The sequence below is a fragment of the Acanthochromis polyacanthus genome, chromosome 19 (genome assembly GCF_021347895.1).
Source record: "Acanthochromis polyacanthus isolate Apoly-LR-REF ecotype Palm Island chromosome 19, KAUST_Apoly_ChrSc, whole genome shotgun sequence".
Taxonomy (NCBI): domain Eukaryota; kingdom Metazoa; phylum Chordata; class Actinopteri; family Pomacentridae; genus Acanthochromis; species Acanthochromis polyacanthus.
In genome coordinates this window covers 27,809,716-27,831,806 of record NC_067131.1, presented here as the reverse complement: position 1 = coordinate 27,831,806, position 22,091 = coordinate 27,809,716, and the positions used below count along the sequence as shown (strand labels likewise).

At 40.1% G+C, this 22,091-nt stretch overlaps 1 protein-coding gene across 1 annotated transcript; it reads right to left on the bottom strand.

Moving 5' to 3' along the window:
- Window positions 1-83: 83 nt before the first annotated feature.
- On the bottom strand, window positions 84-21,678 carry bms1 (BMS1 ribosome biogenesis factor). The gene is made up of 23 exons (XM_051939815.1): window positions 21,567-21,678; window positions 20,239-20,419; window positions 19,960-20,150; window positions 17,585-17,664; window positions 17,120-17,308; window positions 16,878-17,020; window positions 15,369-15,490; window positions 15,045-15,238; window positions 13,612-13,754; window positions 12,051-12,568; window positions 11,271-11,372; window positions 10,197-10,348; window positions 9,971-10,052; window positions 9,652-9,731; window positions 7,790-7,981; window positions 7,509-7,697; window positions 6,062-6,242; window positions 5,350-5,408; window positions 4,985-5,107; window positions 4,485-4,632; window positions 2,941-3,116; window positions 1,917-2,078; window positions 84-533 (listed from the first exon to the last, which is right to left on the bottom strand). Exons 2-23 carry the CDS (start codon window positions 20,409-20,411, stop codon window positions 306-308), a joined length of 3,627 nt encoding a protein of 1,208 aa, XP_051795775.1. The 5' UTR covers window positions 20,412-20,419; window positions 21,567-21,678; the 3' UTR covers window positions 84-305.
- Between the last annotated feature and the right edge of the window lie 413 nt (window positions 21,679-22,091).

The window sequence follows — 22,091 nt, the reverse complement described above, 5'->3', positions numbered from 1 at the left end:
AAACATATTTGTATGTACTTACCCAAAAAATCTCTTATTATATTAACAATTATATAAAAACTTTAGATGCTCGAGGTAAGGAGTGGACTTTTAAAGAGCTAAATATGATCATCTGTGAAATCACAAATTTAGCTCTGGATTGTGTTTTATTGATAAAAGTTCCAACATCTTTACATCAGTTTTCAGATTAGTACTATAAAAAACACAATACAGTAAAAAACTGTTATGGAACACATTCCAAAGAGCATAACAAGAGTCTCAGTCAGAAAAAACAGGTTTGCCTCAAAGAGTCCATCTGGAGTCAATCAGTCGTCCTGTGAAGCCCCCTTCAGACTGGACCTCTGCTTCTTCTTGTCCAACTGGCCCATGACACGGTACAGCTTTTTCTGCGCCTCTTTCTGTCTCTTTAGCTTGGCCTCCTCCTCTTTCTTCTTCTGCTGGAGGAAAACTTTGTGTTTGGCGTGCTGAATCGTGTGGGCCTTGTTCCTCTTGTAGTTTTTGACCGTGCTCAGAGCGTGGAGCAGGGCCATCACCTATCAGAACAGGAGGAGACAATGTTATATTGTTTCTAAGAGACTAACCCAAGGTCATTCTCTAGCTAAAGAAGCCTACTAAATGTAGTTTTGTCCATTACTTCAGTCAGTTATGACATTTCAACTATGAGATCTAAAACTCTACTGTGTTTCATTACAGATCTGTGATTTGTATCCCAATATTGTATGTCACCAACTTTGTGCTTTCTCCCTGCTGTAGCTGGTGCTGTAATCTGAATTCATCATGAATTTCCAGTAGCAGAAATACTGTGACTATCACAGGAGCAGTTCCCCACTGAAGGGTTCAGAGTTTCCCAACTGCTGATTTTTGAAAGTTTGTCTGCTTAACAAACAGGCATCAGTGACTGAAACCTGTCTTTTGATGTTCACCCACCAATGCTATCACTATTCCTGCTTTCCAAATGGCTCTTTGTGGAACCCTGCACAGGTTGCAGGCAGGTGCTATGCCTTGCCAAAGGGCAACCTGTGATTTGATCCTGGACTATTCTTCACAGCCAAGCCTAATATCTGAGGCAGGTTCCTCTATCCGCCACCTGAGGACCCGGTGGACGGGAATTGTCAAAATGAGAGTATTCAAGGTGTCAGTGGAATCCATTTTGCTCTATGGATCCAACTCCTGGTCACTAATGAAGACACTCAAAAAGAATTGATGGGACTTATACCAGAAGGCTGAGGATGATACAAGACACCTGGAAATTGCACCTCACCAACAAGTCGCTATACGGCCCACATTCATGCTTGTCAACCATCATTAGGCAGCATAGACTAGCCCTGGATGGACATGTGGTGAGACACAACGAAGCAGCTGGTCGTTGTTATGGAAACCTGGCGCTGTCAGAAGGGCTGGCAAGATTAGTACAACATTAAGGAAGGTGCTAGAAGACGACACTGGTCTGGAAGGCAAATACATTTTGACTGCAGTGTTGGACAGAAGGAGCTGGATGAAGAACTTCATTCATGTCGCTGATTCCGTCAGATGCAACTGACTGACTGTAGCTGGTGCTTTTCCCCCTCCATCCCTTTCTGAAGGTACACCTACCTCCTGAGCTCCATGTTTCCAATTTATGGCCTCACAAACCTGACAGCTGCTCACCCAAACTCTGGTTCTTCTGGAAGTTTCTTCCTTTTGAAAACTACTTTTTTATCCCTACTGAGACCAACTGCTTGCTCAAACGCAAACTGTTTGGTTTCTCTTCATCATGTTGAAAGGGATTGACTTTATTATTCAAAGTACCTTGAGGTGACATGTGGAACAGTTTGGTGCCGTAAAGATGAAAGCGAACTGAGCTGATTTGCTGGAGGTCCTACATTCTGACTCTTGACCAACTGCTGCACAAAAACTGTAGAGTCAGGTTTGCTCACCTTCCTCTCGTGAGGCTCTCGGATCACGCTGGGCCTCTGGAGGTCTTTAGGCGTCTTCCCTTTACACTGCTGCTGTTTGGGTTTGCTCTTGAAGGGCAGAGCCTTCTGCAGCTCATTGGGGATGTGCAGGGGATTGAAGTGCCTTTGGGCTCGGGATATGGGCTTTAACAGAACAAAGAGAGATCAGGTCAGGATTTAGGTTGGCAGCAGAACATGACAGCAGACAGACGCAGTCATAAAATTGGAGAAAAAAAAGAACAGAAAACCATGAAAGAAATAGGACTAAACAAACACAATTCAGTAATGCATTATTGTCAACACAAGTTTACAATGAACTACTTTTTGGGATGGCAACCAATATGTTTTTTAGATTATTTTTTTTTCTGTAGAATCAAAGTTTTACACTTTACTGTGATATAAAACAGCAAACCCTCACTTTGGAGAAGCTTGACTTGTTTGATAAAAGCTGAAATGATCACTGATTCATTTTCTTTCAGCTGAATAACAGATTAGGTAAAGAACTGTTCCAGCACCGAACTATTTCAGTTCTCACATTCTTGGGGATTTCCTTGTTTTCTTTTCATCTCTGCTGACAGCAGTCCATGCCTGTATTCTTTTTTATTTTCTACAATAATGACTGCTGTGAGGTTTCATGGTGTTTCTGCTCAAAACATTTTCTTCTCGCAAAAAATAGAAGCAGCACTGAGGTTATTTCAAGTGAAAGTCACAAATACAACTTCACAATAAGCTTACTCCTAGTACTGTAGATTGAGTTACTGCCGTGTCTCTTCATGATTCCACAGTGGACAAGTTCAATATTTTTTTCCACTTCACATCGACAGCTGTGTTAATCCCTTGTAATATAATTTAGTCTTCAGGTGCATAAGTCATGTGGGAATATTTTTTTCCTCCTTTCTTTCTTCACATTAAGCCGTTAAGCCTTACAACACTAAGTACATTACTCTACTCTTAATCCCTCATTGTTCTAGGTGTTCAGAGATCTGTCAGGCTCAGTCTACTCTACCTTGTACAGAGAGTCAGTATTGGGTTTGTTGCGGATGCCCCGGTCATGTTTGAGCTGTCCCAGTGTCTTCATGCCCGACCAGCTGTCCTTCTGGCCCACAGGCAGCAGCAGAGAAGTAACAGGGTTGTAGAGCTGAGGAACAGACACTGGATACCAGGAGCGCAGGAACACGATGTCTGCACAGCACAGTCACACAGCAACAGACATTAGAGACAGAAAGTAATCAGCAGTAACATACTTGTGGTTGTTGTGCCCTCACCACCCCACTGTAGGGGAGCACAGATTGACAGATGATGAGCATTTTAGTGGAAGTCCTTTTTAGCTGAGATGGTTCTGATTCTGGACAAACTAGAGACTTTTACTGACTCCTGTCAGCTTTTGGAAATGGGGCATCTCTTTTTTTTCGTTTGACATCAGAACATTATTACTACAGGAATACCAGGGAGATGAGGGCTTCATTGGATAAAATAAGTGAAATAGTCTGAAGTGTAATATAGTGTGGGTCACTGAAGACCTGGATCATTAACACTGCTGACCTTATCAATCTGTTAAACTGACGTCATTATTGATGTGGAAACTAAGCATCAAATCACAGGACAGAGTCTGAGACGTAAGTTAAGTAGGATCTTTCTGCATGGAGTCTGCATGTTCTCCCTGTGCATGTGTGGGTTTTCTCCGGGTACTCCGGCTTCCTCCCACAGTCCAAAAACATGCTGAGGTTAACTGGTGATTCTAAATTGTTTAAAAGTGTGAATGTGAGTGTGCCTGTTTGCCTCTATGTGTAGCTCTGTGATAGACTGTTGACCTGTCCAGGTGTCTCCTGCCTTCACTCTAAGTCAGCTGGGATAGACTCCAGCCTCCTGCCATCCTAATGAGGATTATGAGTGGTGTATAGATGATGGATGGATGGATGTAAGTTCATGTTTTTTTTAGATATATTTGTAAATTTCCACTCATTTGTATGCATTTTTGGGAATTCCTTCAAGCTGTTTAGCAACAAACTCCACTAATGCAGGGAGTAGCTGACTGACATGGTTCTCCTCTAAATAATGAGCGGTTTGTTTCTGTAAAGCTACATTTGTATCTGAAACTCTTATTTTTTTACCTCATGTATCAAAATTTGTATGTCAACTTAGCAGCTGAAAGTTATTTGTGGCTCTCCATCGATGTCTGGATTGTTTTGAGACTGTTCTTAAGTTACACAAAATGTACAAATGCATTAGGTGGTTATAATGTAACATGTATTTATGGCTGCTGCACTAAACAGAAGAAGAAGCAGACTAAACAAAAGATAGTAAGGTGAAAATCAATTAGCTGATACTATTGAGAAATACACTCCCTTTATTAGGCACAACCGTCCAACTGCTCATTAACACAAATGTCTAATCAGCCAAACTCAGTACATTCAGGTCAAGACCACCTGCTGAAGCTGAAACAGAATTCAAACTGAATAATTCTTCTGTCATATTTTATGAGCTCTGACTTCAGTGGACAGTCGCCCCCCCTCACAGACCCCAGTCCACCCAGTAAGCAGGAGAACTCACCGCTCATGAGCAGTCGGTCCTCAAACGTGGCTCTGTAAGCTCCTGGAGGTGCAGACAGCGCCTTCTTAATCTGACCTCTGATTCCTGACACCGTTCGTACAGAAGCGCCTTCAAACTTAGCGACCTCCAGCACCGTGTTGAACATGCCCTGTGAACACGGAGAGACGTCAGCGAAAACACACTCCTCACAAGGTTGTTTTATTATTACACAACTTCTATCTCACACTGGCCTGCTCTATGAATGAAAAACATCATCGAATATAAAAGCACAACCAAAACCCCCACTGCCCTGCAAAGCTACACTCACAGCAATATTGAATAGGATGCGTGTGTGTATATTTTTGTTGACCTGTATGATTGTCATTTATTCCAAGATAACTTTCTCTTGTGAGAGGTAGAAAAGTAGTCTCAAAGCTAGAGCATTTTAAATCTGTCTAACGTGGATTTTGACATCTTTCAGTCATCAAATGTGAGCCGCAGATCAAACAGACTTTTCTTACCTTCACGAAGCAGGTGTTCTTAAAGATCTTGTAAGGGTAACCAATCAATTTGAGCTTTTTTACTATCGTCACTGATTTATCCAGGTCCAGGATGACGCCTGTGGCAGCGATACGGAAATTAACCTGGGATAGAGAAAACTGGCAGTTAGGAGTCAATGAGATACTTTCCCAAGGGTTCTTAATCAATATCAGGTAAATCATTTAGGAAAAGTAAATAAAACATGAGAAAATGATCAACAACGAGGCCACTTTTTTGTGTCTCACTCTACAACGTTCTCACTGTTTTCAGTATTATTACATGATATATGCCTCATTAACAGTAAATACTGAGCTGACCTGCAGTAATTCATGGAACTAAAACTTACTTTAGTTCCTGCTACCGACTGCACAGCCAGAAAGCCGGTGCCCTGTGGTGTGATCGGACCTGCAGTCAGACAAAGGGAGACAGAATGATGCTTATTATCAGCATAGATTTAAACCATTAATGCATGAATACAAGGCACTTTTTAGAAAACGTCTGATCATTTCTTCAATTAAAGAGTCATTGTAAAGGAAGCAGCATTCATGCACATAATAGCATGCTAGACTTCAGTAAAGTCTATATGTGAACCTCTTTGGTCGATAAATCACCTCTTGTGGGAGCATATTTACAGTCTGCTTAGCTGACGTTGTGTGCACATGCTTAGGACTGTTCTATCCTGTCTGCCACTCATTAACGTTATTTTAGCTGTTAGACCACAAAGATACTGTTTTAATTTAAAAACAGACAGACTACTCAACACAGTAAATGTGCTCCCCTCAGTCTGCGCCATGCTTTTAATCATTTACAAACACAGACTTTCTGATGTGCGCTGGCTCACCACTGACTTTCTCTGAGAAAATGTGTCTGTACATGTTAAAGCGACTGAGAGTATCACAGCACTGCATCATGACAGAATCTTCAACCTTCAATGAGCCCAATTGGAAACTCTCATTAGAAGCCTGAACCCTAATATTATGCAAAGCTATTCACAAACCTACAGAAATAAGACCCAGTAACCAGACACCAGCAGACACTACGCCGTCAGTGAGCCTCACCCCAGATGGACGCTCCACAGTGCATGTGCTGCGGCGTGTATTTGAGCAGCCGGTGGCGTCCGTTGTGATCCTCGATGTGATAGAGAGGGATGGTCTGGAAGCGCCGCCAGCCTAAGGACAGGATGAGGGGGTCCCGCGTCTTCAGGATACGTTCATACCAGCGATGTTTCTTCAGTCGCATCTGACAGAGACACACAGCTTTAGAGATGTGCTTACTCCTTCTTATAAAGTTATAAAGATAAAACAGGAAGAAACGTATTATTGTCATTTCCCATGACAGAACAAAAGCTGCCAAGATGCAGTTAAGTCACAAAAAGCAAAGTGTAGCTGACATTACCGTCTGACAAGTGCAGGAGCCAGAAGCAGCCATAGCTGCTACAATTTCATTTTACGACACGATCTTAGGACTTTAAGTTCACAGTGTCATTATTTGGGGTTAACAGGTTTATTTCTATGTGATGAAATCATTGTATTTTGAGATTTTGCCAGAGCTGAAGAGCAACCGTAGGAGTCAGATGATCTAGGACTATGGAGAGGCCTGTACAGGAAATTCTAGGAAGCATCTGAGAAAAAAATTCTGATGCTTCAGATTAAAAAGAAACTCAGTGATACTACAGCAGAAGGACGGTAACTGCCAGAAGGGGAAGACAAAGGTTCTGCACTGTAAGTTTGAGACCACATGCCACCAGTGAGTGGGCATAAAAACAAGTTCATAATTGAGGGGCCTGGAAGCAGAGCGGTCTAACCCACAAAAAAATGAGTTTTACATACAGTAATTTCGTTAATATTTTATGATCTAGATTTTAGTGGCAAACTGATCTAACCCACAGCCCAGATGTAGCGTTACAGTGGAATGTTAGACCATTCTGGAAAGCACAAAAATTTGAACCAATTTTCCCCAAAAACTGCAGAAAGTTAGATCACACTGCCCTCCCTGGCTCGTAACAGGGAATTCTAATAAAGGATGTCAGCTTAGCTTTCAGGGAGGGCTGGTGATGGTCACACACATGCACTAAATATTAAAACATTTGGCTGCAAGACTAAAACATGCATCAGTCTCATAAAATGTGAGAGTTAAACAATGAGAATAAATGCAGACAAATTTTAAAAAAAAAAGATCACTCTGCTTCCAAACATTTCAATTTAGCTGTGAAGTCAATGAATAAAATAGTTAGCTGAACATGAATATTTAAAAAGTATGAAGAGATACAGTATATGTCTAGTATCAAAACTATATTTGTTTTGTTTCATTACAAAAGTCCACATGAGTGACATCATAGTTCAAATATCTTTGGTAAAATAAAACATAAAAACTCCTAAACTCCTAAAAAGTAGGTGTGTCCTCACTTTTAATTGGTTCAGTATGTATGTGTAGTCGAAAACATATTACAGATTGATGTTCTAACTGTGTCTAATAGGTGTAAAGTCTGCTCTCATGGCTACTTACTTGCAGATATCCTACGTTGCCTTCATTGGAGCCCAGGCCTCCCAGGACGACGGGGTAATGGGGGTCAAAGTTGGTCACAAACTCACAGGGTAACGGGGAGATCTCTAATCTGACATACATTCCTGGCCGGAAACCTTCATACTGCACTCTGGTTTCATCGTCCACGTCCTCAAACTCTGCTCTGTTCAGCTGTGGACAGAGTGAAGGAAACGAATCTAATAAAAGAAATCAATCAATCTAAAAACATGAAAACAGAAGTTAAGAAAGACATTTGTAGAAACCTCAGCCTGCTTCTGCATCTCCTCCTTCAAGTCATCAAAGTAAGTGGCGTCTCCGTCATCGTACTCTGCATCAAATCGCTCCTTCAGCCTCCGTTTCTTCTCCAAACGCTTGTTCTTCTGGACCTCCTCATCATCCACCTTCACCAGGCTCTCTTCTCCTTCATCACCATCATCTTCATCGTTCTCACTATCCTGCAGGTCACAAGGAGCACAGCACAATCAGCACTAAATTATGAAAAGTAAAGGTGTTAATCAGCTGACACTAGAAGACACATCATGGTAGAAATGAGCAGCGAACACCACGGCTGAGTATCTCCACCTTGAAACTGCAGCGTACAAACTGGAGGCGGAAAAACAAAGATTCAGACTTCCAAGTGAATGCAAAATGAAAAGTGATTAATACAGATTAAAAATGAATTAGATTTAATCATGACTAATCTAAATTAATCCACATCAACCCTGTGATTAATCTGATTAAAAATCGTATTTATTTGACAGCACTGTTTTATAAATGACACACAGAAATTAGTTTTTAGTGTTTTTCTTTAACCAAACTTTGCTTTCAGGAAAATGTGGCTATTTAAATGACGTATGCTTTACATGCTAATATCTCGTCATATTTACAGCATAACAGCTCAAACGAATCACAGTAAACAACAGTATGTGTTCCAATTAGCTCCTTTATTCATCTATTCCAACACACAGTGCATTCTGTCAGGTATGTGGATGGTTTGATATTCCAGCACACAGGAATCTGCAATGACTGCTGGTTTTAAACTTGAGGGAGTTTACATCCACATGTGTAACTGCATAAGACCTAACAGTAAGAAGGACATGGCTCCTTCACTGTTCACCCGATATGGAGGTAAACACCCTCTATTAATGTAAAGCACAAGATCTTCTCATAGCTAATGAAGCCAGTCTCTTAGAGAGGAGGTAGCACAATAAAAAAAAACACTAAATTATCCTGAGACTGCACTGTACTCATGCACTGTTACATCATAGCTTTATTATAGATAATGCAGTGACCGATCATGAACATAAAGGACTGGGACACAGTTTTAGGCCACTGAGGGAGACGTTTCACAAAATAACTTTGTTTTTTGTATGGATTTTTTTATCTCTCATTACTGCATGCAACTACTAAAAACTATTAAAACTAGGGATGTCTGATATTGGCTTTTTGGCCAATAACCGATATGCCGATATTGTCCAATGCTCAATTTCCAATTCCAATATCAACAGAGACTGATTACATACACGATAATTTTAGGGAACATCACGTATTTCCTGTCATGGAATTAACACATCATGTCTAATTTTATTGTGATGTCGCATTGGATGCATTCTGAAATGCAACAAGGCTCTCCAAATGTAAACATTGTGCAAAATAAGAAAACTACTTCAGTTTAAGTTATGGAAAAAAGGCCATATTTATGCCATATATATATATATATATATATTTTTTTTTTTTTTTTTTTTTTTTTTTTAATTGTCTCAAACAATAGTTCACACTCCACCTAGCTCTCTCCTTCTATGAGCTGGTAAGTGCCGGTGAAATCCAGGAAATATTTTTTCAATATTCATGACAGGCAAAACCAAAAAAAACACAATAACGATACTGACCGATATTACATTTTTATGCCAGTATCAGGTCGATAATATAGGTGGGCTGATTTAAAAGTATTTAATCAGTAGATTTCTAATTGAAAGTATTATCAATGATGACACCATTCACTTTTAGAGATCAACACTTCTGCACAGTGTTGCAGATTTTTGTCTTGTGACAGTGCAAGTCAAACACTGTTTATTCTAACAGTGAATCCACAGTAATGCTGAAATCAAACTATCAGATCTCGTACCTCAGCTTCATCCTGCTGTCCAGTTTGGCCCTTGTGAATTTCTCCCGTTTCCAAATCTTCAAAGTCACCATAAAGCTCCTCTAAACAAAGCAAAACAACCACATACAGAGATTAAATGATTCTGACACATTATTTTACAACAGTGAAATCCATAAGTGCATTTAATTAGTCCCAAACCATAATTAAAATGCATTTACCTGAAACTACTTCAACTCAAAGTGACTCCTTATTCGTGTATTTTTAAATTCTACAGTGAACAGAATTAGTAGTTCTCAACTAAAAGTCAGATATCAGTTTCTCCTTTCTAAAGTCCTCTTACCGTCCTCCTTCAGCAGTGTGGCTGCATCCTGACCTTCCTCCCACTTTCCAGTGACAAAACAATCCCTGATGGAGTTTAACATCTAAAAAAGAACACAAATCAACACACTAAAGCTTCATTTCAATACATATATGTATTTTGTTCAATTTATTGTCAGATCAGCAGTACAGACACTCCAAGAACATCAGCTGTCTGATTATTAATAGTGTGGAAGGAACTACAGTACCTCCTCCAGGTCCCAGTTGTGGGAGGAGTCGGGGTTGAAACGGGAGCAGTCCCGAGCGTTGGCCTGAAACTTTTTGCTCTTCTGAGGACGGCTGACTCTAAACAGTCCTCCCAGCTCCTCCTCCTCCTCCTCTGAATCATCTGCCTCGACAACTGCAGAACACAGAGGACCAGGGATTGTCACACATGAAATCTCAACCATACACACTGCTAACTTTTATATTTAGAATATTCATATTCACCAAAATGCCTGCTGTAAATAGGTAGCTTCTGTTAGTTACTAGGACAGCTAGTTGTTTTGCTTCACAACTTTTGCTCATGTCAGTGTATTTTTTATGTTAATTATCCCTAAAGTATATTTTTAAAAATACATTTTTAACATATATTCTGTATCCAAAGTGCTTCATCCACACAGTAATGAACCCTTTTACAACATTTGAGGGCTATAAATGCAGCTGTAAGTCAAGTAAACTAAGCTGACTTTCCTTCAGAACTGGCAGGAACCAGTGGGATGCTGGTTCTGTTATAGATTAAAGTGGAATTTCTACTCTCGCCTGTAGCCAAGGATTGCTCAAACGAGGCAGTTAGCTTTTTCTGTTATTCTAAGGACTTGATGTTAACATTTCAAATGCTCTGAGATTACTGCTCACACTTTTTTCTTTATTTTCCCATGTAAATTTATAAGTTAAATCTTTTATCTTTAATGGAAAGCACTTTCTAAGAACAGCAGAATCAGAGAGGATTCAGTTTTCCCAGTTCCTTCTGCAGCAGAACACTGAACCAGAGCATCTAGCCAGAGTCAGTAAGCACTATGAAGAACCACAAAAGGAACAAGGAGTCCTGCAATAGAGCCCTGATCTAAACGTCATGGAGTCAGTCTGGGATCACATGAAGGTACTGACTGGGACAACCAACCTTCCAAGTACCTTCAACAAGTAACTGCGGCTGTACCTAAAGAACTGATGTCATGTTTGCTGCACTCCCTATGCAGTTAATTGAATTAAAAACATCCTCATTTTACTTTAACAGCACCCAACTGTAAATGTGTGTGCATTCAACTGGAGCTGAGGGATACCTGAACCATAAACCAGCTTCCTCAGATTGGGGGCTGCTTCTTGTTGCCGTAGAAACGCTTCTGATGCTTTCTGCTGCAGACCCTCCTTCCACCTCAGAGCCCCTGTAGAAACAAACAGAAGAGAGGTGAAGCAAATTCAAGGAGGAAACACAAAAATCAGTGAAGCTCAAGTTGCTCTGACACCTTCAGTATCACCGACACATTCAGACAATATGGACACTTGACATTCCTGCTCACCAGGAAGCTCCAACAAATGCTCTGGTAGTGCTAACAATGAATGAACATAAAAAACATTACTTTGTGTTACTTTAAATAAAAATGTATGCAAGATGCATCCCATGGACTTCAGCAGTCCCTCAGTTATACAGTGACCCAAATGATGGTTGTGGCGGTACAGAGGACAAATAGAAAATAGCAGCTTTTATTTGAGGTTTATTGTAAAAATTGCAATTAATGTTGTCGGACTGAACCCTCTGCTGGGCCGGTTTTGGCCCACGGGCCGTATGTTTGACACTTCTGAGCTAAACAGACCTCATGAATGAGACTGTTTTCTAAACCCAGGTCAGGAATGAACTTTTTGGAGCACAGTTCTGTCCAAGTAAAGCCAACATAATTAAAGCAAAAACAAACAGAGCTTCTGGCATAAAGATTCAAACTGAAAAATGTAAAAACTGAAAAAAATGACTGATGTTTGATTTTTATACAACATATGACAGAGTTATTGAAATCGGTATGAAAGATGAAAACAAAACTGAACGTGAACTCAAAGAAAAATGATACCTTGTTCTTCTTCTTCTTCACTCTTCACCACGCCATCAGCTGCACTCCCCTCCTCTTCCATGGATTCATCTTCTTCATCATCTTCCTCTTCTTCATCGTCACTTCCTTCCTCCTCCTCCTCTTCAGAACAGTGTCCAGAGTCTCGTGCTCTCCCAGCCTCACCCTCTGATTCGCTCTCCTCTGAGCTGTTCTCCAGCTCGTCCTCGCTGTCTGCGAACGCCAGCTCCTCCGTCTCTCCTCCTCCTCCTTCCTTCTCCTCCAGCTTCTGTTTCTTCACCGGTGGACCTCCACCTGCTGCGGCTTTTGTGGATTCGAGTCGTGCCTCTTTGAGAAATGTGGACAAGTCATCCTCGTTTTTATCCTCCTCTTCTTCGCTTTCATCAGCCTCATCATCACTAGATCCACTGGCATCCTCCTCCTCCTCCTCCTCCTCCTCCTCCTCAGTGAAGAGGACCTTCCTCCTCTCTCTCTGGGTCTTGGGATCCCAGACAGATTTCTCTCGAAGTCCCTCCTGTTCGCTAAGAAACACAAAAAAAAGGAAAGTTTTTTGTTTCGGTCAAACACCAGGCTGTACTCCTTTCTTATTCTCTGCAGTTGAACTTATTTACATTTTTTTTTGCTTTTCTTTTCAAAGAACCATCAAATTACTGACCTATTTCACCACCTTCCTTCTAACTTGGAAGCTTCTTTTTTAATTCTCTTCACTTCAGTGTTCTCACTGTTTATTATTGTCATCTGTTTGCACTTAAGCACCTTGATATTCTGCTTGTCCTCTTGTTTTAACACTAAAGAACCATCAGAGATAATAAGTCCTGTTGTTAAATGCACTAAAATGCGGTTAAATTTAAAATGCTGTCAGTGCTCTCTGATGGAAGCAACGCTGTTTCTAAATAACCTCACATCTTTGGAACACATTTCTGGCACTACGAGGGCAAACTGTCCAAACAGTCTATCCATTGTGTATCCTAAAGCTCTGCACTTTCATTTAGCAGATACTTTAACCCAAAGCGACGCACATCTGAGAGCAGATAGAACACCAGCAAGGATCTAGTCAGGAGAAAACAACCTGGATAAGAGTCATAAAACAAGTTCAGGTGTGAGAATAGGATGGTGGCGTCTACAGGCAGTGCAGGTGTAACAGGAATTTTTATTTTTTCCAATCTGTCTAGTGCAAAGGTGTCCAGTGAAGAGCTGGTTTTTAGTCTTTCCTTAAAGACTGAGAGAGACTCTGCAGATGGAACAGAGTTTAGTAATTTCTTCCACCACCATGGAGCCACAGAGGAGAGGTGTTTAGCTATGGACAGCCCTGTTGTGGTGGTTAGATCAGGAACCTTTAGCTGAAGGAGCGTAGTGAGCTGGAGGGAGTGTAGACCTGAATGAGAGAGTTCAGGTAGGAGGGCGCTGTTTTCATTCTAGTTTTGAATTGTAAAAACTGACACCTGCATTCAAAGCTACAATGAAAACAGCCTTCATTACTACCTGTGGTGATGTGCAAACGGAGCACATCTTATTTCTCTGGACCCCCACATGTAAACGAAATGAAGAGCTTTGAGGACCATACCTGCTCTGCTCGCTGACGTCTGTAGGGTCCAGGGTTGCAGAGCCGCTGAACAGAGAAACCTTACTGGCAGCCATCTTGGCATCCAGAGTGGCATGAGTGTCGATGAGAGACTGGACCAGCTCTGTGGTGGGCCGCACCTCCTCCTGTACCAGGGGAAGAAGAAGCGATTCAAAGCCACCTTTCAGATGCTAAATGAAAACCGTCATCACAAGCACATGGACAGTGTAATATTTTAAAGTAAAAGGTGATATAATTACGGCAAATGTTGTCAGACTGAGGACCAGAGTTAAAACGAGTATAAAATAAATAAAGATGAATATTCTAGTCACTGATGTTTTGATGGTATTGTGTGTGTTTGTGGAGGACACACACATGATCACATGCTTTTTAGGAAATGATGTGGGGTACTCAAAGTTAAGGTACTATAACTTCAACATATACTAGAATAATATGCATGAAATCCATCATAAAATAATGAGGATAAGATGTGGAGCATAAACTTTGAACATATTCTCTGTAAAACATGACATAATGTCCTCTGTAAAGTGAGATCTAGGGGTGAAATATGAAAACCTGACATCATCTGAACAATAGATTGAGAAAAGTATAATGGTGTCAAAACTGTCACTCCAATAATACACCCTACAGGCGCGGAACAATGACCAACTCTCACAGCATAAAAGACGAAGCACAGCTCAGTAACTTCAGTTTTTCTGTTAGTCACTGCTAAGAACCACTCCTGGAGTATTTGTCGACAATAAACCCTGCTGCCTCTGAATACTGCCCCCTCCTGGTGATTTTTTGAAGATCTTTAACCCTTTAAATCCCACAGGAGCGGTGTTGCTCCCATTTTACCAGCGCTCTTTAAATTACCATAAGTCCTCAACCATTTGCTAGAGAGTAAATTCAAACGGTTCCTGAAAGAAGAGAAGATGCACTGTACGGGGTATTATGGTATGTCCAAGGAACCACGTGCAACAACATCACAAAATCCAACGGGAGCAGCGCAGCTCCCATTTTACAAGTATTATGAAATTAAAACTTTTGTAAATATTCATTGTAGTTCATATTTTACATTTTTGTTGTCTAATACTTTGTTCATGTTCAACTCCAGTTCCTAATTTAGTAAAATCTTGAGAAATCCAAGTCAGCTTTTTGCTTTTTTCCACTTTAAACTATTGTTAAATCGTCTAAACACATAGTTTATGTCAGAGATTGCCAGATATTGAAAGCTTAGGCTGTTCTGGAAAAAAAAAAGGGTAAAAGCAATCACTCGTAGTATGATTTCTGACTCCTTTACAGGTCAAATGAAAAAATCCAGGCAGCATGTACGACCCTTGGGTGTTAAAGAAGCTTTTCAGACGTTTGAACACGGTCCAGTCTTAGACTCTGGCCTTGATCTGTGACTTAGTTTACACTTCACGAGCACACACCTGCTGCTGGTTGACGTGGCTGGCTGGGAGGTCAATATAAACAGCATCTTTGTCATACACGACCCCTCCAACTCCAGCCATGGGGGCGTACAGCAGACGCTCTTTCTCGTTCAGTGCCCGTTTCTTCTGAGCGTCCGGCAGTGGGCACGGGTCTGGCAGGAAGTTCACATCTGACAGCTGAAAGTCTCCTACACCTGCAGACGAGATATAAAAAAACAGCATATTATTGTACATGTTTCAAAAGAACTTCCTTAAGTGCTCTTGTGGAGTCTGTCTGCTTTAGAGAGAACAATGTGCAGCAGAAGCCTTTTAAGGAAACTGTACCTGCGATGTGGACCTGCCCTTTGTTTTTTAAATGAGTCCCTCTCAGGTAGCCGTACAGAGACACAGTCCGGTCACACTTGGGGTCCGTCCTGATCTTGTCAGGGTCTGTCAAGTCCTCCATTCTGCAGGAAGGAGGACAAACGGTCAGTAACTGTTTGGTGTCGCACTATTTCACTGCTCAGGGACGTCATACAATCAGCTATGAATGTTTCACTTGTCATGTTGAGATCTTTCTAATGACTGACGTTCTGACAAGAGGAACCAATTCCATGAAGATAGCTAATGCTCTGATAGAAGAAACAAGTCCAGTGAAGCAGTGGCTTGAAGCAATAACCACCAATATACTACATATGAAAATAATTTGATCTGCTTTTATACATAAATAGGAGGACTTTGTTCCAACTTAGTGATCCTGGCTGAAACATAATCACACATAGCGCTTCCTTTTGTGTTGTTTGTTTTTGGAACATTTCTGTTATTTTTCTATTTATTGATAACAGTTTCTAGATAAAGTATTGATGCTTGTTTTGAAGGTTATGCATGGGCAAACTAGATGTTCCACATATAGCCTCACAACTATGATTTTAAAAAAATGTTAGCAAAAAATGATAAAGATGGTAATAATTAACTGTAAATCAATTAATTTACAAAAGACATGCATGTCAGAAAATATATTTTAGATAACTAGAAGTTTGCTAATTTACACAATATTATGTTCTCAATATATTATATTCACAAGATGAATGTTTGCATTCTTTATTGAACAGGACCAGGCTGGTTCCAGTGCCTGACTGATCACCAGTTCTTTGTGTTTCCACCACCTGAGCTCCGGCTCCAAAAACTAGTGCTTAGCAAGCACCAGCTCTTTGCTGGGACAGAATTAAGAACCAAGTACATGCCGGGCTGGGGGCGGGGTTATGGTGACCAACGATTAACGGTGAAAAAACAGAAGTGCCATTTTTAAACAGCAAAGCGAGTAGTGGTAGTACTGGTAGTGTTTAGTGTTAGTGTTTTAAAAAATAGTAAATATGGACGCCAAATCCAAGCTAACGCTAACACACCACTGTTAAGTATCAAAACATCTCTTCTCTGACAATTACCTGTCTTCTCAAACGTAGTCGCCATTGCCTGTGACTATGATGAAGACAGGTAGCTGCTAACAGTTTGATCATTTGTTTCTGGATCACCATGTAGGCTTGCAAAGTCAAGAACAGCACTTGCATGGTTACTGTACGCAAACGTTGTTGAACGGCTACACATGCAGTGACGTTTCACGGTTTGAGGGAAATGCTGTAATTACGACGTACTTCTGTCAACATGGTCATTGTCCACTGACAAATATATTACATTAACGATCCACAGCATTACACAGTCTAAACAACAACAGTCAGACAGACACTCCACTGCTGCTACAAGCTGAATACGTTGACAGTGTGTTCCAGATGAATGGAAGTCATGTGGATATTTCAACAATAACGCTTCATGCTGCAACCTCTGGTTACAACTCACCGGTCAACCAGCACATAAGGGTGGGAGGTCTGCCACACCAGAGGACGGAACTTCATGACGGAGATGAAGCGCCCGAGGTTCTTCACCTCCTGAGTCTGATATTCACCGTACACCATACCAGACAGGTAGAAGAGCTTGGCTCCCTGGTTCAAACAAAACAGGTAAAAAAATCTCTCAATGTTCAAGATTCTGAGTAGGAGCAACGGGACACTCTTTAAGAGAAACAATGCATCCATATTTACCTGGTACACCTCTGTCCAGAAGCGATGTTTGAGGTTTTTCTTTGTCTTCCTCAGTGTTTTGTTGTTCTTGAATGAGTCCAGGTGGGTTAAGACACCCATGATACGAGGGAAACCGTGGACCTGACAGATGTTCAGAAACTCAAACGTCTCCATCTCAAAGCCAAAGCTGGCATCGATCAACATCAGAACCTGAAGACAGAAGAAAAACAAAAAGGGTTCAATTTCAATTCATTTCATTTAATTAACAATATTCCATCATTCCCTCTATTCAAATCAACAGCTTAAACGTCCTTTAACTATCAGTCTTTTACATTTACATACGAATTATGAGGTTTAAAGCTATTTCTTCTGTAAAGCTGACAGCAGACACACACACAGAGAAACATAATGCTTCACATTTCATTCTTACAAGTGCATTCATTCATTTTTAAACACACTATTTTTACAGAGAAATGAAAAACATACCAGGTCAGCAACCTTGGCGAGATCGATCATTGTGTTTATGTCGTTGTTGCACTCCACAAAAGTCAGACGATGCTTCTTGCCTGAAAAACACAGAACACTGCTCAGTCATATCAGGTATTTATCATACTCAAATAAATAACGTAGCATTAGCATCAGGGCTAAATGCAAACTGGTGCTAATAAAAACATGAATTATTTCCTGCAGTGCCATTAACCAGTTGTTCTTTCCCTCTGTGGCCGTTCATTTATTTGTGTTAAATACTTATCTGCAGTCTTTGGGCTGAGGCCATCAAGCTGCAGACAGAAAAGGCTGCTGTCAGCCTTGATGAGTTCTAACAGATATGATGAAACGTTAGCCTAAATAAAACTGACAACAGTAGAATTACCACCAGGGATCAGACTCTTGCTGGCTGATATCAGCAGACATCTCTAGTACGTCTACTGCCTGTAGATGCTACAGTCTTACTATGACTCTTGAACTCACGTTATGGATCTCATCCAGCTTGTTTTCCCTTGTCTTGGTCCTTGCTTGTGTCGTATCTACTCTCAGATGTACGTTGCTTTGGATAAAAACGTGTGCTGAATGAAACTGTAGAATTGTAGAATCTCTGCTCAGCGACTGTAAATGTGAGAGTCCTTCAGCCAGACTCAATAGAAAATGATTTAACCCATTAGAACCCAGAGCCATTTTTCCTTGAAGGACTTAATGAGTTAAGGTCAGACATAAAGCTTTACAAGGAAGAGACTGGGGCACTCAAAGTGCTTGTTACACTGGTATCACTGTGGGTTCTTAAGGGTTAAACTCTGACTCTCTTTTTGTCCACATCCTGTTGGCCTTTACTGACAGAGTTGTGACCAAACTCTGGGAACTGAACTGTAACAATCCTCCCTACTAAAGACTCTTGTTAACTCTGAACCGACACAGGAGGTCATTAAAAACTACTGTGGTGCAAGATTGGTTTTTATACAATAAATCAATATTAGTCATTAAAACATTCTCAAATGTTTAAAGGTTAGATGTTATCCACTATATACTAGCAGTGACAGGAGTTGGGTTTGCATCCATTTCTGTTTTCTTACACAGACTATGAAGAAGCTGCACTGTCGACTATTTATCTTAGACCAGGTCTGAACATAATATATGTTGTGACTCTCCTACATAAACAGTGTAAGCCTTTACATGATTAACCCTCCTGCTGTCTTCATTTACAGGCACCAAAAAATATTGTTTACTTGTCTGAAAAAAATCCAAAAAATTCTGCAAAAAAAATCCCCAGATTTCTGAAAATTTGCAAAACCTTCAGGAAGAAAATTCCAATAATTCCTTAAAAGTTCCCCTTAAAAATTTTATTTAAATAAAAAACAAAAACAAATTTAGCAAGAAAATTCCTGTAAATATTTTAAAAAATGAGTAACAATCTTCCAAAAAAAATCCTAAAATAAAATATCTAAAGATATTACATATATATCAATAAAACTTCTAATATTTTCTTTGAGAACATTCACAAAAATATCCATCAATTAATTGATTTTTTTGTGAATGTTCTTAAGAAACATTTTTAACATTGATTTTTTCCCACCAAAACATGTTCAAAAATGTTGAAAATGTGGACATCAGAAGTTTCACTATGAAAATATATTTTTTTTCTCCACATTTTCAAACTTTAAAATGGGTCAATTTTGACCCGCAGGACAACAGGAGGGTAAAGTTTGAGAAGAGCCGTCCAGTGGCCTCGTTCACGTAGAGCGCAGGTGCTTAATAAAGTTCTCAGCTTTGAATCGTCCATTTTCAAGCTGTCCCTCGAGCCTGATCTATCTGTTTCACGGTGCTCTGCAGGAAGCATAATCTGTAAGTTTATGTGATTGTCTCGGATACTTGGATCATTTGTTAGTACCATTTAGTTGTTAGAGCAGCAAAAGAGTATTTTGGGGATGTCTATTTAGACGTATTTCTCGTAATGTGTCTGTATTCATTCAGTCATGCTTGCTGTGTTATTCTTTAAGTCATTTGCTGTAACTGTATATTAAGAGTAATTTTGTATTTCCTCTGTATTGTTTAACAGTTTTACACGGCTTCCAATAAAACATCTAAAGTCAGCTCCTGTCTTGGGTTCTTCATGGGAGAGTGTTTAGGCCGCTGCATAGCTATGTAGTGAGGGCAGCGGATTTTAAATATTATAAGTTTTGCAAGCCTGACAGTTCCAGTATGATGTGACAATGCTCCAAAATGCACAACTCAACCCAATAAATATTCTGTTGCTAATTTTGTATCTTCCACACACCACACCACAGCCAATCCACCGCACTGAGATGATCACAGTAATAATGAGAATATGCTCATTAATGCAACATGATCTACACAGAGGCCAAACTCACCAGAGACGATGGTTACAGGTCCACATATGTCCCCAAGCTTCTGCCTTGTGAAGTTTTTGATCAGGCAGCGGATCAGAGTGCTTTTTCCCACCTTTGGCGGACCAACAACGACAATCACAACAGGAGGGGGTTTCAGGGGAGTCCGGTCTACAAGAGGGATGTGGTGTTTTCTGGTTTTTATGTCCTGGGCCCTGAAGAAGAATATCGGAAACAACACAATAGTTAGTGAAACTTATTTTTTGTATTACAGCAGGTGATCTGAAAATCAAAAGTTCTGACCTGTGGAAGGTTTTGGCCATTCGCGTAGCGGACTGAACCGCGAAGGCTTTAGGGTTGCGTTTCCGTTCATCCTCCTCCGCCGAGCCTCTCTCCTTCTTAGCCTTCTTCTTCTCTGCCTTTGGTCCACTGTGCTTCTGCTGGTGCTGCTTCTGTTTCTTAACTTTCCCATCCATTCTGTCCACTGTGAAGCACAGACGCAAGTTGAATGTCATGTGTGGTAGGTGTCAAGACAAAATAAACATCCTGATACATGGAGACACTGGAGGGGAAAGACGTCAGTGAAATGACAGATTCTACTTTCTGTTAAAATGAAAATATTGAATAAATTCATTTTGCTAAAAAACAAATCTATATTCCTTAAATGTCAGCCCCTCCATATCCACTTGTACCTCTATCTTGTTCTTTGTACATTTAATGAGTCATGCTGAATCAGACCTTCTCTCTCTATTTGGAATGAAAGCCATTCACTAGATGTCGTTATTAAGGCTTTAAAACTACAAACCATTCAAATCCAGTACAGATCTCACTCATTCAGAAAAACAAAATACACAATATGGAGAGAATTATTTTTGGAATCACTTAATTGAAAAAGTTTAGTGGAATAAAATATTCAAATAAGTGTGAAGAAATAGTTAAAGAACCTGGAAAACCTTCAAATGTTTATCCTCTTTCCTCACTAATATGATGTCCTTCGTTCTGCAAAATGAACCAGAATTACTCTACTCTTGGTCAAATTTTATGTAATTCAACAATATAGTCAAATATAATAATCTGATAACTGTGTCAATGCATTAATTAAAAATATTTTGTCAAATATAATATTAAACACTAAATGATTCATACATATATTGTTTATAGGTTTACAAAACTGTTTATAACCATCCAAATTTGGGTTGGACCTTTTATTTTTTACCAATAATACTCGTATATATTGAAATTAAAAACATATTTTGGTCACTACAGCATAAAAAGAAAAGCAATTAGAGTAAAAGACCAATCCCCTCATTGATGTTTTTAAAGCTGCACTGCTAATGCTAGCATAAACAGCTAAATATTGGCGTTCAGTTAACTGAAAATAAGAACTAATGCTTTTAAATGACCTTTAGGAGATTTTATATAATCTCCGGTTGATTAAGTTTGAGAAAAAAAACAAGTGTTGTCCAGTGAGATGCGTGAATGTGAAACACATGAGGCTACAAATAGGCTAACAGACAGGCTTGCTAACAAACTGGCTAACAGCTGGAAAAACAGTTGCAGAAAGAAAACCCGGCAGCGACCACAGTTACACCAAAGCGGCAGGAAAAAATATAAAATGTTTCTCGTAATACCTGATAATTAAATCCCTGCTGCCACTCAATGCCTGTTTCCTTCAGGTATCACATGTGTTTTGTGACCTGCGGCCCGGAAGTGGAAGGAAGTGTCACGTTGAAGCAAAACGAGTGCAAACAAAACTGTGAAAGGTTCCGGTCAGTCAGAAACACCTGCTAAGTGAAATGTCGCCCTCTGTTGGCTGTGATGGAGGTGACGCGTGGGACCTCTGTTTTTATTATATGAAGACAAGTGTAGGGACTCACGTCAAGTACACTTTGGAGAGACACAAAACACGCTGACAAGCAAAGGTCAGACATGTTTAGCTATTTATTTTTTTAGAAATCAAAAACAAATTAGACATAAAATAACCTCAAGGGACAATGAAGTAAGATTATAGTGGTGAATGTGGAGTCACAGTATTGTTAAGTGTGTTGAATATAGAAGGAAATTGAATTGCTGTTTGGTCAAAAGTTAAATTGAATATGAACAAAGATACAGCAAAGAGGAGAAAGAAGTAGACTAAGTTATATATGCAGAACGAT